Source organism: Solanum tuberosum, unplaced genomic scaffold, assembly GCF_000226075.1.
Source record: "Solanum tuberosum cultivar DM 1-3 516 R44 unplaced genomic scaffold, SolTub_3.0 scf00123, whole genome shotgun sequence".
Classification (NCBI taxonomy): Eukaryota; Viridiplantae; Streptophyta; class Magnoliopsida; order Solanales; family Solanaceae; genus Solanum; species Solanum tuberosum.
Window position 1 is genome coordinate 971,867 of NW_006239048.1, and position 16,154 is coordinate 988,020.

The 16,154-nt window shown below is 33.2% G+C and overlaps 2 protein-coding genes across 2 annotated transcripts; one reads left to right on the forward strand and one right to left on the reverse strand.

The window, feature by feature from the left end:
• Positions 1 to 1,927: 1,927 nt before the first annotated feature.
• LOC102586287 (agamous-like MADS-box protein AGL29) lies at positions 1,928 to 2,470 on the forward strand. Its single transcript, XM_006350362.1, has one exon. The coding sequence runs from the start codon at positions 1,928 to 1,930 to the stop codon at positions 2,468 to 2,470; it is 543 nt and encodes a 180-aa protein (XP_006350424.1).
• A 2,274-nt stretch (positions 2,471 to 4,744) lies between these two features.
• On the reverse strand, positions 4,745 to 16,033 carry LOC102578655 (riboflavin biosynthesis protein PYRR, chloroplastic). The gene is made up of 9 exons (XM_006350343.2): positions 15,446 to 16,033; positions 14,615 to 14,749; positions 11,177 to 11,276; positions 10,946 to 11,071; positions 10,479 to 10,792; positions 9,753 to 9,872; positions 6,831 to 7,076; positions 6,621 to 6,746; positions 4,745 to 5,219 (listed from the first exon to the last, which is right to left on the reverse strand). Exons 1-9 carry the CDS (start codon positions 15,812 to 15,814, stop codon positions 4,944 to 4,946), a joined length of 1,812 nt encoding a protein of 603 aa, XP_006350405.1. The 5' UTR covers positions 15,815 to 16,033; the 3' UTR covers positions 4,745 to 4,943.
• Between the last annotated feature and the right edge of the window lie 121 nt (positions 16,034 to 16,154).

A 16,154-nucleotide genomic window follows, 5' to 3' on the forward strand; every position in this document is an offset into this window, starting at 1 on the left:
ATTTTGATTTTGCTTATTATACAAAAAAAAATTAAAAAATTTGGTGTATAGTTTATCTTTTTTCTAATTATGCTCATATTTTCTTACTTCAAGTTGATATTTCATTAATAAAATTTCCTTTTATATTGTTGTATTTTTCATTAACATATTTTCCTATTAAAGTTAGATTTTTTAATCTTATTCAAGTCAGTGTCTATTTAATGTTAATGTATGTGAGTGATTTAATTTTATTTTAATATTTTAAATTATTTAATTTGCAATTTATATTATTTATAATTATGATCAGTTACTTTTTTATTGTCTATCGAGACTTGATTAATTTATGTAAGAACATCAAGATATTTTTCTATCGTGATTTAGTTTTAGATTTACTTTTTGTTAATGCAAATGAATATTCTGATATTGCTTATTAATACCCAAAAAAAAAAATCATGCGTATTTTGTCTTTCTACTAATTATATTCATATAAGCTAACTCTAATTTGATATTTTATTTAATATATTTTTATTTTTCATTAATATAATTTATTGATTTTTTTTATTAAAATATTTTCCTATCAAAGTTAAATTTTTGAATTTTATTCAAGTCAATATCTATTTGATGTTAATGCATGTAAAATAATTAAATTTATTTTAAATTGTAAATTAATTTAGCTTACAATTTATAATATTCCTAATTATAATCAGTTATTTTTATTGTCTTTTTGAACTTGATTATTTTAAAGAAGAACATTAAAATAACTTTTATTTTATAGCTAAGCTTTAGATTTATATTCATTAATGCAAATGAGGACTTTGATTTTCCTAATTATACGAAAAATAAAAAAATAAAAAAAATTGATGTATAGTTTATCTTTCTTCTATTCATATTTTCTAACTTCAACTTGATATTTCATTAATCTAATTTCCTTTTATATTATTGTATTTCATTAATATATTTCCTTTTATATTATTATATTTCATTAATATATTTTCCTATTAAAGTTAGATTTCAAATCTTATTCAAGTCAATGTCTATTTAATGTTAATGCATGTGAATGACTTTATTTTATTGTAAGATTTTAATTATTTAATCTGCAATTTATATTATTTCTAATTATAATCAATTATTTTTTACTGTACACCTAGACTTGATTCATTTATCATTAAGCTTTAGATTTATTTTTATTAATGTAAATGAGAATTTTGATTTTGCTTATTATCCAAAAAAATAAAAATTAATAGATTTGAGGTGTAATTTATATTTCTACCAATTATATTCATATTTGCTAACTCCAATTTGATATTCATTATTATATTATATTATATTATATTATATTATTTTTCTATTAAAGTTAGATTTTTGGATCTTATTCAAGTTAATGTTTATTTGATGTTAATGCATGTGAATAATTTAAATAAATTTTAAATTTTAAATTATTTTGGTCTGTATTTTATATTATTTCTAATTATAATCACTTATTTTTATTGTCTATTTAGACTTGACTAATTTATGAAAGAGCATTAAGATATTTTCCTATTATAGTTTAAGCTTTAGAATTAAAAGATTTTGGTGTACATTTTCTATTAAGATATTTTCCTATTATAGTTTAATCTTTAGATTTAAAAGATTTTGGTGTACATTTTATTTTTCTTCCAATTATATTCATATTTTCTAACTTTATTTTAACAAATTTCATGAGTATATGAAAATATTTACATATTTAACTTAATATTTTATATTTTAATAATGTTGTTGCATACAAAATATATTTAAAGCTTAAAATTTAATGACATTCCTAATTTTCTATATGATAAAAAGATTATTTGACTAAATATTCAATTTTTGCAGTATATAAATAGGTGTGATATCTTTTTTTTTATAAGTATCATTTGCTGAAAAACATTTAATCAACTATCTTTTCATCAATCTCCTTATGAATTTAGCCATGGAGAGAAAGAAGACTAAAGGGCGTCAAAAGATACCAATGCAAAAAATAGAAAATAAGAATGCCCTGCTTACCACATTTTCAAAGCGTCGGGAGGGTTTGTTCAAAAAAGCTAGTGAACTCGTTACAGAATGCGATGTTGACATTGGAATAATGATGATTTCCCCTGCTGGTAAGCCACACTCATTTTTTCACCCTACTGTTGATGCAATTGTTTCTCATTTTCAGAATCCTGATATGCAGTTAAGCCAAGGTATTCGTCTAGACACGACTACTGCTCGAAATAAAGTGAATCAACTCAAAAACAGGCTTGAAGAACTTGATGCTATAGAAGATGCTGCGATTGCTCGAACAACTTTTTATGACCAAATGGCAGAAATGCGACAAAAAGGTTGGTGGGAGTCAATTGAGCAGCTCAATGCAGATGAACAAATCATATTTGAAGCTTGGTTACGTGACACTAGTTCCAAAATGTTCCATCATTTGAACCAATTAGAAAATGGAGCTTCATCCTCACTGGGACGTGAATCTTTTGGAGTGTGAAGTTTGAAAAATTCAAATTATAGTTAAATCATGCTAGGTTATTACTTATAGATATATTGGTGAAGACTCTAGTATTCAAATTTATATTATTAAGGTATTGAATTTTCAAAAAATAATTTATTTCAATGATGCTACAATCATGTATTGCTATGATTTTCATTAATAATATCTGATATGGTTGGTCTGAACTATTGCTTATGAGAACAAAACTTCATGTGTTGGTCTGAAATATAATATAATGGATACAAGAACACTTATATGCATTACATCAATAAATTGTGATTAATTTTCTCCTTTCAATTGATTTAGGGTTAGGAACCAAATATTTTTCATCTAATAGCTTTTATTATGTGACATATGATTATAGTATACCATGATGCACAAAGATGTATTCTCTGAAGTAGATTGAGATACATGTCAATTTTTCTAATATAAGGGGGAGAGAATAAGTATGTACGAAATATGTTATTAATTATCATCAGTATTGTCACTTCACGAGTCTACACCCCTGTTGTGGTCGTAACTCTGAATTATTTTTTGTCCCAAACTAACCATTAACTTGTCTTATTGCTATATTGTAGACTATAACAACTATGTCAAAACTATTTTAAAAATGGGCATACAACTATTGGAGAAAATAACTCCAATACTTTATAAATAATAAGTAAGAGATGTTTGTAAAAAAAAAAAAACTGAAACTATAACTAAACTGACTTATCTATGAAGCCTTTAATAACAAAAGATATGCGCCAAGATAAGACCCATGCCTGCATGAATATTCAATGCCAACATTAGAGAATAGAATTGTTTAATGTTAATTAAGTCTCTTAAATGTGTCATGACCCAATCCACTGGGCCGTGTGGGCACCTACTCTAACACCTAGATAGGAAAACTCTTGTTCCCAATTTAAAACATGCAATGAGGAAGTAAACAGTTATAAACTAATCAACTTATTTAAATATATGAATACTCTCATTTTGTCAAAACTAAAATACATTTGTAAGGAAAATACATTAATCCCTTCCCCAAGACACTAGTCTAAATAGGTACAAGAGCTTCTAAAAAGTACTATTTATGAAAGAAAATAAGGCATAGCTTTCACCATGAGAACAAAAGGAGTGAAAGCTATCGGAGATTATCATCATCTTAACCTAAGAAACATCATTGAGTCATAGTCTTCCTGCATAACAAGAATAGTATCAGTACAAACACAACTGGTAGGCATCATCGCTTGACCCAACTCCTCCACATAAGATCACAAAATAATCAAGAAAAACCGAAACTTGGAAATAAAATTAGAATCCCAATCCACCAAGTCACCACTCTTACTACAAGTAGATTTACCTTGGAATTCATACACTCTATCTCAAGTCACTCCACCTCCTTTATTTGACAACTCCCCCCATCTAGGACATTCCACCTCATATCAGATCATAGCTTAATCCTTTTTATCACAAAGAAATTTTTCGAATACAAGATCATTACTAACTCTGCTAACTTGTCTACTATTCCCCCTCAAGCTCTCATCCAACACCTTAGCCTTAATAACACTCCAGTTATAGAAACTATGCATAAGCAACCCCATTTAATAAAGCAAGTAAGTTCAATTTTAATCCCATTTATAAGATAGTATATGAACTCACCGTCTTACCCAAACATAACACTCGCATGAAACATGTCACACGTGATCACAACATCACAAGTAGTATATATATATTAAAGAAACTGAAAAAATATTAATGATACGACTTAAACAAGCGAGCTTGTTGGCTCGTTGATTTGCCGTGCGAATCAAACTATCATTCTTCTAAGCATGACCAAGTTTGAACCTCAGAGAGTTACTAGTATTTTACTTGATTTATGTTTTATTAGTGCTTTTACAGTTTCACAACCCTACTCCCAAACCATGACCTATGCAGATCTGAGGTTAGTAGTAGTTTACTTGATTTATGTTTTATTAGTACGTTTTACAATTCCACAACCCTATGCCCAAACCATGACCTATGCAGCGTCACTGAATCCCTGAACAACCGCGACTACCACACCCTAGATATGTTTTGATTTGAACTACACTACTAAAAGATTATGTTAACCTCCTATCAAAATTAAACTTGTTTTCTATATTACATCCATGAACTGGCCATACCCAATACACACCCTAAAATGGAATCCTTCATTTGATCCAGAGGAAGAAATTAGTATTATGGATAGATTTTCACTGGCCTCATCAGTTGGAAAACCACTGCAAGTTGATATGGCCACTCACAATCAAATTTTCACAGGAACGTGCACATTATTCTTTCATTTATAATTATTTATTCGACTTTTTTTAAACAATAATGATATTGTGTTAGATAAATATGTATTACAAAACTCGATGTACACGTTCAACGCGTGTCGAGAGGCTTAGTTTTATTAGTAGATTACAACATTAGCCTAACATTGTTAGGACAGAAATGAGAAACATCACTACTAATTATTTTCTGATGTTTGAGGAAGCAAAGATTTTTGACTTGTTGAAGAGTCACCTAAGAGCTCAGATCTCAACTTCATTAGCAATCGTCCAAGATAGTTAAGGCCTTCTCCGTCTCGACCTCCTCCCCAGAATAGATCATGTGGTGAACCCTCCACAAGAACAGAGCCCGCCGTTGAGAGCAACATAGAGTTTAAATAGGGGTATGTAGTGAACTTGCATTTTAATGCCTTGTACATGACGTCAATCTTGATAGATTCCCAGTCTGGTCTTACCTGGAAAACACAGAAATAAGAGGGAAATGATCAGAAGTTAGACGTTAACTGCATTATACACTACAGACCATTAGGATAAAAAGGTCCAATTGCGAGCAGGCAAAAAGGAGTGCGGTGCAGAACCAATATAGCCTAAATTGTAAAGACCCAAGTATTTCTTGCTTGCATCAGAGGGTTGGATTAAGATGGATCATCCATGGCCCAATTTCGTAAAATTGCTGGAATTAACGGATTTAGAAACAAAACTCATTAAGAACTTAGTGTAGCATCCTAAGGTAATGTTTGCTACTGAACTACAACTCTTTGTTGCACACAGGCAATACTTCCAAAGTCTCCTCTGCTTAATACTGCTACCAACATTTCAACTTAACTACTTCTTTGAAGCACACTTTCTGGAATCGAACTTACCTCGCCCTAGACCCTGGGATTGTGCATAGACTCAATACTCTACGATGTCCAGACCATACAATATTTTCAGGAACAAGTAAATCAAAATACGAAGTTTTTCCTGTATTTATTCTGAGTTTGAGGTTGCGAAATGAATTCATCAAAAACTAATATATTTTTTAATAACTGTGGTGGCCAGGTCTGTGCGCACCTCGACTAATTACACTGGTCACTTCCCACCAGCAACGAGAACGAGGTAACTCGATCCACCATGGCTCATCAAATTCTTTTTATCAACATATCTTTCTTCTCAATATCTTTGATTAGTTTCGTGTTTACTTTTATGAACCAATAAAATCCTAAAGTTTGAAACATAATAAATTGTCAATTATTATTTAAGACAACTGAATAGGTTCGATAATCAACACCCCTTCAGTATTACTGGGGATCTGCTGGCTGCCAGCAACCATTTCAAAACTACTATTTTTTCATTTGTTAATTGTGTTGTTTAAATAAAACTAGTTTTACTTCATAATTACCAAAAAAAAAAAACTGCCTGTTGGGTTTTAATTTATTTATTTTGGCTTACTAAACTACAGGGGGAGGATCTAGAGTGTCGTCTACAAGCTCACGTGAACCCATTAGCTTTTGTCCAAACCTTATATATATATTAAGAAATCTACTAAAATATCTATAATATTTGACTGTGAACCAGTTACTATTGTATATTAATGTGGGATTGTTATAAGAACTCATGAACTTCAAATCCTGAATCCGCATGTGCTAAGCCACTTTGGAGATACCGTTTGATATGGAGTAGATAGCTTCTGACCTCACCCATTTATGATCAAGCATTTACAATACAATTGATCATATTCTGCTATCTAGTTAAGGGGCATGCTTATGCTTTCTGAACACATGAATAAAACATCCTTGCAAAGAAGGAACCACGAAAAAAATGATAGTTCATGAGAAGCAAAGGGATAATGTTGTAAAAAGAATGTAAAGAATTACCAGATTAGGTTGCTGCCTCTGTATTCTCCTTCCAATCCGTGCTGCTTCCTCGGGGCTCTTTGCACATTTTAATTCTTCAATACAGCTTTTAGCTACAGGATCAGATACCCCAACAAACTTTTGTGCCTTCAATCAAAGAATTATTTGTCAAATGCCAGAAAGATGCTGCAAATAAAGAAGTTTTATCTTTAAGTTTTTCAAGGAAATAACCTGGTAATAATGCTCTACACTGGACCAGGTGACAAGTTCTTCATTTTCATCAGGCATCTGAATTGGATGGAGCGAAAAGTTTGAGAAGGCACCATATGGATCCCATGTCTTGTAAAAGAATATGATGCTTGATTCATAAGGAGAAATGGTAGGATCAATGGCTGAAGTTTCTTGTACTGATGGAATAGTAGGTGTCAGGTCAGGAACTGGTTGCAGAAACCCACTAACAAGTATGTCGGGTCCAATCTGCATATCCATACGACTTCAGAGTTTAAAAATTAACTCACAGAAAAACTAGCCATGATTAAAAGGTAAGTCAGAAGAGGGGGAAACAGTCCAAAGGGACAACAAGGTTTCAGTTTATCTTGTTTCATTTCTTGAAGGTGGTTAGTAGCTAACCCCTACCTGCCGCTTCACCAAAGAAATGATATCAGAGAATGACGTTGAGGATCCTTCATTGCATGGCAATACAACTTTTAGCAATTATTGCATACTTTACAATTCTACTAAGTAAAAGAAACACAAAGATGAACAAAAAATTGTCATGTGGTGTTGGTCCTGTTGGACCATCTTATTGCTATAAGGTGAAAAATTATTTCAGCATTTCGGTACATCAGTAATGAGATATTAATGGCACAGAGACCTTTGTTTTTTACCAGCCTTGACAGATTACCATAGTGATACAGGATGCTAAACATTGTTCGAAAGTAAAATGTACTTAGTTAAGGCTAGCCCAAGGAAGTAATATCTGCTTTTCAGACCCAGTACGTACATCGTGCAATGTGCGACCCTCATTAAACAGATTTATTAGCAGACCAACAGTAACTAAAACGAGTTTAAGGATTTGGAATGGCAGATAGATTGCGGAAGTTTCCGCCTGGAAACACCTAAACAAAATCCTTTAACTTGAGAGCATATGCACAAACAAGAGATGAATGTGAACAATACCAAGTGAAGGAGAAATAGAGAAAGAAAGATAGTGTAATTGGAATGCAAGCATTGGGCACATGGATATTGAATGAGGAACCGAACTGAGTTCTAACTTAAGCAATTTTTATTTTATTTATTTGAAAGAGATAGAAGCAACACGGGAATAAGTAATTTGTCCTGCAATTCCTACTTATCCTTTTAAGGAATGCAGAAATTCTGACTACTTTTTCTTTAGCTTCTTCCATTTTGAAAGCTAAAGTTCCCTTCAAGGTAAGAAATCGACATAAATAATCTTCTATGCCTCAATCACAAATTAGTTAAGATCGGCTACATGAATCCTTTGAGTACATTGTGCCTATTCAGTTCAAATGACTCATTAAACCTTAGACTACGTCAGACTAGCCATTAACCTACTGCAGCCTTCTGCTTTATTTGAGTTTGATATCGTTCTGCTTTGTGAAGCTCCCACATGCAGAGTCTTCCACCAACATGAAAACTTATACAATTTCTTTGTTTGCTAGAACTTAGAAACCTAAAAGGACTATAGGAGTGACTCATCTTCTTAGGAAAGGTGAAAGACCAATTTTTGTGTTCCACTTCTACACACAAGTTTGGGTGGTTTTTGTAATTACTGATAGCACTGTTATGGTGCTACTTTTTAAATTTATATATAAATATATACATGTTGCTAGCCTCAAAATTAAAAAAAGCTTCTGCATACAGCTTGTCGAGGAGGTTATTCTGCATATAGAAGCATACAGCTTGTCGAGGAGGTTATTCTGCATATCAGGAAGACTTTTTTTATTCCTTCCATTGTAAATAGGCTACTTACAACTAGGGGTGTCAAAAGAATATGAACAACCGACCGAACCGAACTGATTTTTGTTATTTTTTCAATAAAATCGTGGACTTTTATTTAAGTGTATAACAGTCCCGAACAGTTGGGATGGTTTTTTTAATTTATGAAAAAAACCGAAAAATTCCAGAACCGAATAACCTTACATGTATGTAAATATATTTTATATATTAACAATATGTTAAATTTAATATATAAATATATTTTATAATAATTTTTAAATATAAATATAACCTAGATCTTAGGCCTATAGTGACTAAACAACTTTGGGTCTTTACTCTTTAATTAGCCGTTACCTAATTAAGTTTAAAATTAAAAGATATTGTAATAGATACTCTATCAAACGATACAACAAAACCTATGCAAACACTCCTATTAAATGTTTAAGATTAAACAATACGGCAACAAGGTTTTACATTCTTGACTTCTTGATGAAGAATTAAAGTGCTTCAAGAACATATTTGCGAAAGAAATATTTTAACAGTAGTATATTTTGACGTGATATTTCAAAAGTAAAAAAAACGCGAAAATTAACCGAACCGTACCGATACCAATGAGAAACTGATATGATTGGGATGGTTTTAAAAAATCTAATTTTGGTTATATATTATAAAATAACCAAAAAATTGGGATGATATAATTTTTTAAAAATAACCGACCGAACCGTACCATTGACACCCCTACTTACAACCCAGCAATGGGGTTTCAGAAGAGAAAGTAAGGAAAACTATGACAGCATGCTGCTTAGACATGATTAGCAAATTCAACAACATTCAACGACTAAGTGTAATTAGCATCTATAAAAGGGAATCTAATCGGACATTGAGAAAAATTAAGGTTTTTTTATACTTCAGTGGATTTATCAGAAAGGATACCAGGACTTAAGACAACGAACTACACTCAAATAAGAAAACACCAGAAATTTGGGTAAGGCAAAAAAGAGAGAAATGCACAGTTTGTAACTTGTACACACAATACATAATTAAGGATTAAGCCAGACCAGACAGCACTACATGCATTTCTCTTTCCCTCTTCTGTTTTGTTGGAGTGAAAGGGGATGGTTGAGGATAAGTAACAGCAAGACATGCGTCTACTATGCACATAATCAGAAAATTTAAAGGAGAGGCCTATCAAACCTGCTCATAGCAAACATCAATTAGTTCCAGAGCCTGAGTCATCTCTACCATTCCAAGTTCCCCAACTGGAGACGGTGCATTTTTCCCACCTATAATTTTGGGAGCGACAAATGCATGTACCTGCAGTAAGGTTTGACATATATAACTGCAATACAAAAACAAAAATTTCTCTCCCTATGCAAACCAGTAGAGCAGACAAAAATTTGTTTAATTACACAGTCAACTAGAAGAGCTGCCAACAAACAGGACTGCTGAATTGTCAATAAGATGAAGAATACCATAAAGACTAAAGAGTGATACTGTAAACAAAGGAAGGAAGAAACATGAACCCCTGGGTGTTTGATATACTATTCTCTGAGCATTGATGAAAATTTTGACAGTACCAGAAATAATAGAGTGAATCAAAATGAGTATGTGCACTCGACAAGTCAGACTGATGCCCTTAATTTAGTTTAAAAACAGAAGAATTAGACAAGTATCTATCCTCCATTTGGATTGTTCTGTAGTAAAAAGCCACTGAATCAGGCAGCTATTGTCATTCACTGGTGTAACTTGTAAAGAACAAAAACTTCTTAATAGGTTAAAATAGAAAATCAAAGTTAAGACTTTCAGTTGTATACTTCCCATTTCATAAATTTAAGAGAAAAAAACATATCTTCCTGACAAGTAATAACAGCTCAGCAGGAGATTCAAAATAAATAGCAAGAAAAGATAATGAGGGTATACCTTGTGTATGACCCCAGAAGAAATAGCAGATGCAGCCAGTGTCCCTCCACACTCCCACAAAACGGAGAGGTAACCACGATCATATAAGTACCCCATAACATCTCTAGGATCTAAAATATCAAATTCCACCACTTCAACGCCTTTGGATGCAAGCAATCTCTGGAAACTTCTCCTTGCACCTCTTTGTGTAGCAACTATAGTGGGGACCTCAGAAACATTCCAAAGATGTGCTTCTTCTGGAAGGTCAAGAGTTTGAGATAATACAATACGCCGGGGCAGATGGTCACCTCCATGTCTAACCGTCAAACGGGGATCTAGAACCCAAAATCAAAAGAAAAGCAGCAGTAAAATATCTGAGATATCTGATCAAAGTCAAGAAGCATAAAGCCATTTTGAGTATCTCTAATAAAGTTGACTGGATATTCTTAGCATTCAGGACATTTATGGAGGAACGAGAAGAGTCATACTGTCTTTGCGCACAGTATTTCCTCCAACAATAACAGCATCACTTCTACCCCGCATTTCAAAAACTCGAGTTCTTGACTTTTTGCTACTGATCCATGAAGCATGACCAGAACTAGCAGCAATTTTCCCTGTGTACACAAAATATGGCCGCAGGTGATTGTCAAATTTGTTAATGAACCTTGTGATTTGTTACCATAACAATGTTGTTGCAACATCATAGGCTATGCGCTCACCATCAAGTGTCATTGCATACTTGAGAACAGAGAATGGGACTTGACAGGCAGCTCTATATAGTAAAGGAGCATTGACAAGAAGGCAGGATTTGATAGCATCCTGAAAATTACATAATGTAAGTATTAGCTCTACACAGCAGAAATTGTAGAACGTAAGAATTAGCTCTACAATGCGAAATTCTTCCCATGAAAAAGATTGATTTATCAAAGTAACAGTAAACGCATTAACAGTAGTTACAGTACATTGAATTTAGATTTCTTTTTCTTCTTCTGCTCAAAGTTTTGCAGAAAAAAATTCTCATTTATTTCAGTGAAGATCTAAAACTCATCTGAACAATGCAAACACTAAACAGGTAATGTATCTTGAAGTGTCTTGAGAATCAAAAATTAAGCTTTAAGCAATTCATAGTGATGCATAAAACGCACATAATTTTTTTGAGAATGTACTATAATATTATGCTAGACCCATTAGTAATTTATGTCAAATAGTTTATATCAACAGCTTTGATATTTTTCTAGTGTGTTTCTTTTGAAATATATTCTTAAGAAGGGCAAGCAGGACAATTGACACACAAAAGCAAGTTGGGATCAAACCTCTAGTGGATGCAAAGAACCACTTTGGACTACCATTGATACAAACAACTACTCCACCTTCATCAAAAATGAGTAGGAATTAACTATATGAATCATCACTGACCATGTTTCTCCATTTGAATTATTCTCAGGCCAGCATTATACAAAATACAAACAAAAATAAAAAGTACTAGGGATTCTCTACATTTTATAATGATATACAAACCTCACATAGAGCTAAAAAAACTGCTGGAAAGCATAGGACTCAAAAGTAAATGTTACTAACATAATTAAGACATATTACCTACTAATTGGTATTGCTATATAGATCGTTTTCTTTCATTGTCCCCTAACTTTAGCTAAGTTTATTTGAATTCCAAAAATTTACAAGTCTTTTGATAGAATTGATTATATTTAATCAGTGAAAACTTCTTATTGTGTAGCAGTCCGGAAATACATCAGAAATATGTGGAATGAATTCTTTGACCTCATAAACCTTAAAATTGGGAGAGAAAGAAAACAAAATTTATGGAAGATGTGCAGCTTGAACAGAAGCTTTAAAGTTAGCATACCCAAGCTACATGCCAGAGCAACCAATAAAGAGGCAGTTTGCAGAATTGAGAGAAGGAACAACTTGGAGTATCAGATTTAGAAGAAGTTTATTGGATTGGGAGGTTGACTATCTGTCGAGTTTCTAGCTGAATCAGCAATTTCCAAAGAGTACCCTCAAATCCCAAAATGCACTATTATGGACTAAGGAGAAGGGTGGATAATTCAAAGTCAAATCAGCTAGAAGGCCAGAGAAAAGAAGAGGAAAGTTGGTCAAGATCAGCAAAATGGAAACACAAAGGACCCAGAGAAACTTGCTTAATGTAGTAGCTATAAATGGAACTTGTCTAGCCCAGGACAGTCGGCAAAGAAGAGGAACTAACATATGCAGAAGGTGCTTCCTCAGTGAGAGCTAAAATGAATCCCCATACCATGTGTAGTTACATTGCACTTTCAGCTGTCCCACTTGGAGTATTTTTTGTGGATCCCTCTAGGAGTACAGGGAGCCATGTCAAGAACAGTAAAGGAGATGCTTTTACTGGCAAGGTCAAACAATCAGTAAGAGGATCAAAGAATATAAGAAAACCTTCCTGCTTGCATTTTTCGGGCAGTCTGGAAAATGCTCAACTCCAGATGTTTTGAAGACAAAGAGGAAACTGTCCCCAACACTAAATAGAGATGTTTTTACAGTCTTGGGCTTTTTGGTGTAAGACAGATTTCGTAAAGGATGTTAATACCAAGTTGAACTTCAAGGACTCCTTAATTTGTCAAAGAAGCAGCAGTCAGACCTTTGTACCTGGTACTTTTGTAAATAAAATGTACCCTTACTTGATCCCAAAAAATAAAAGATAAAGAAAAATATTTGTCAATGACCAGAATTAAACGGGGATATATAGCTCGGAGACGTAGAACAAAAATTCGTTTATTTGCATCAAGCTTTCGAGGGGCTCATTCAAGGCTTACTAGAACTATTACTCAACAGAAAATAAGAGCTTTAGTTTCGGCTCATCGGGATAGGGATAGGAAAAAGAGAGATTTTCGTCGTTTGTGGATCACTAGGATAAACGCAGTAATTCGCGAAAGGGGAGTATCCTATAGTTATAGTAGATTAATACACGATCTGTACAAGAGACAGTTGCTTCTTAACCGTAAAATACTTGCACAAATAGCTATATCAAATAGGAATTGTCTTTATATGATTTCGAACGAAATCATAAAGGAAGTAGATTGGAAAGAATCCACCAGAATAATTTAAATGGAGTTACCCGGAGAATGAACTCCGGGAAGGTAGAGTAGAAATTAGTATGAGAAAATATACTAAAGTAGTCAAAATGAATGAACACGTTCAATTCAATAAAAACAGATTTCTTTTTTTCCAATTCATTTTTTCTTACGACACGATACTCAAATCTAGATTCACTCAAATCTAGATTCTTGTAATTATGATTCAAGTGAAGAAAAAGTAAGCCTATTTATTTCGGGCTTTAAAACCAGTAGTTCTAGCGGTCGACTCGGTTCTTTCAAATTGTTTCTCATTATTGAGAAAAGGTAACAAACAAATTGCAAAGATGTACAAAATACTGCTTCAATTAACAAATTCTTGCATTCCAAACCTTTGACACTGATATTTCCAGGACTGAAGAATGAATAAACATGGAGGGATGAAAACTGAGGCAATTTGCTCGATTTTCTGGTGTGACCTATGTGACACAGCAATGAGAATCCTGTACTTGAATTAAGTCTCAGGCCCATACTTAAATACCATAATTTTCTTTGCAATTTTGCTAGTTAAAATTCTTGGTATCTAGCAAGGAGTCTGAATCAGACAAGTTGAAATTAGCATATAATTTGTGGTGATTTAATATAAATGCTAATAATCAGATGTAAGCATGTATCAATGGTATAATTCCTTTTGAAGATGATAACATGCAACTTTTATAGAATATTTTAAATTCCAGGAAACCATAAAAGCTATTTAGCTAAGATTTCTTCTAAAGGTAGCAAAATGAGTATATTCTTTTTGTAAAAACATTTAGCACCATACCATCAATGTGATACTCTTTTATTTTTGGTCGTTATTGAGACTTCTAATTTTATCAAATATGGGAAGTAGATAGATATTCACCATAACTGCAAGGCAAAAACAAGGACGCATGTGATGAAGAAAATCAAAGTGCAGTTAGCGCTATGTTTTTATTCTTTAGGTGTAGAATATTTTATTGCTCCAGAACTAAGAATTGAGAGCTTACAACAGTTAATTTGCTACACAGAAACCCATCAAGTGCATTATCCAGGATGTACTACATATTAGATTACCTCAATAGTCTTATTCTGTGCATCTTCCCCAAGCACATCAACTTGAAGACCTTCACTCCTCAATGCGTGAATGGCATTGCCACGAAGGTGTTGCAGCGGATGCCGTATCCCAACAACAACTCTACTAATCTCTGCCTAACAAAGATGCATCAATTGCATTTCCCACTAAACTTTAACACAAAAGCATACATATATTATCAACTTTTGCAATCAATCTTCCTGTCTAATAAGATGGTGAAACAGATAAATCTTTTAAGTGTTACATGAACTTCTCCTCCCAACAAGAATGCATTACGGTACCATGCTCCTTAAAACCATAACACGTGAAGCTGGATGCATTCCAATTAAAGCACAAATTGTTAACAACAGAGTTCACTTCCATTGAAGCCAAGATTGGACTATTATCTATGCTTCTAACATCACAGTCAAGCAGCAAAAGGATAAGAGTCTGGAAAGCAGTCCAAACGCGTGCATGGGTTCTTCTCATGAAACATCTATGTTTCTAAAAGTAAGAGATGCAATTGGGATCTTAAATACAGCAAAGTAATCTAGTAAATGTCTTTATGTCTGTGAATTCTTTAAAGAAATATCATTTTGTATACTTAAAGAGATGCAATTGGGATCTTAAATACAGCAAAGTAATCTAGTATATGCCAGTATTCTTTGAGTGCCTTTTTCTCAATTCTCACAAAAAAAAAATATATCTTTAACTTTACCAATCCAATTTTACATGTAATAGAGGAGTTATCTTTATAAAGGACAGGTAAATAGACAAATTAGTTTTGTTGAATAGAATGAAGTGCTCAAGTATATCAAATTGAATAAATATACCTTGATTAGGGCGGAAACGGCACTGTTATCACAGTGACAGTCTCCAGGTTCCATATTAAGATAAGCAGTAGCACCTCGACACTGCTCGCCAGCGGCTTCAACAGCCTGCACTTCCGCCGGAATTGTCCCTTCGGCGTATAAGTAACCTTCTCCGACAACCGTACCGCCACCATTTGGAACAGCGATAACGCAGCCGAAGTTAGGATGAGGAGCGGTAAATCCGGCCGATTTGTCAGCTAACTCGGCTGCACGTTTAATGTAGAGAGAATCAAAAGATGAAGCGGATGTGTAATTGTAGTTGGAAGAAGAAGAAGCGGAAATGGGTTTGCAGAGAAAAGGTGCAGCTAATCCTCCTAGCAAATGCGCCATGGATTTTGTGGTCAACTTTGAAGATAATTGCAGAAAAATTGAATGTTTAATAGCTTCGGTGAAGATTGAAGAAGAAGAAGAAGAAGCAGCAGCAGCATATATGGGCCGTAATTAATTGTGTCACCCAACTCTGTTAATTAGCCATGAAATTTACATTACTCAATGACCTTGTAAATGGATGTTTCCAAACTTCTACACTTTGTTTGGATGGTTGTCGAAGTGTTGTTTCATATGGAAAAATGAGCTAAAAGTGCCTTACAGGTTTCCAATTAAAAAAAGGGACAAGTGGGCCCCGTTATTTTTTTTCTACTTTTTTATTTTTAATATTAATAAAAGGAGT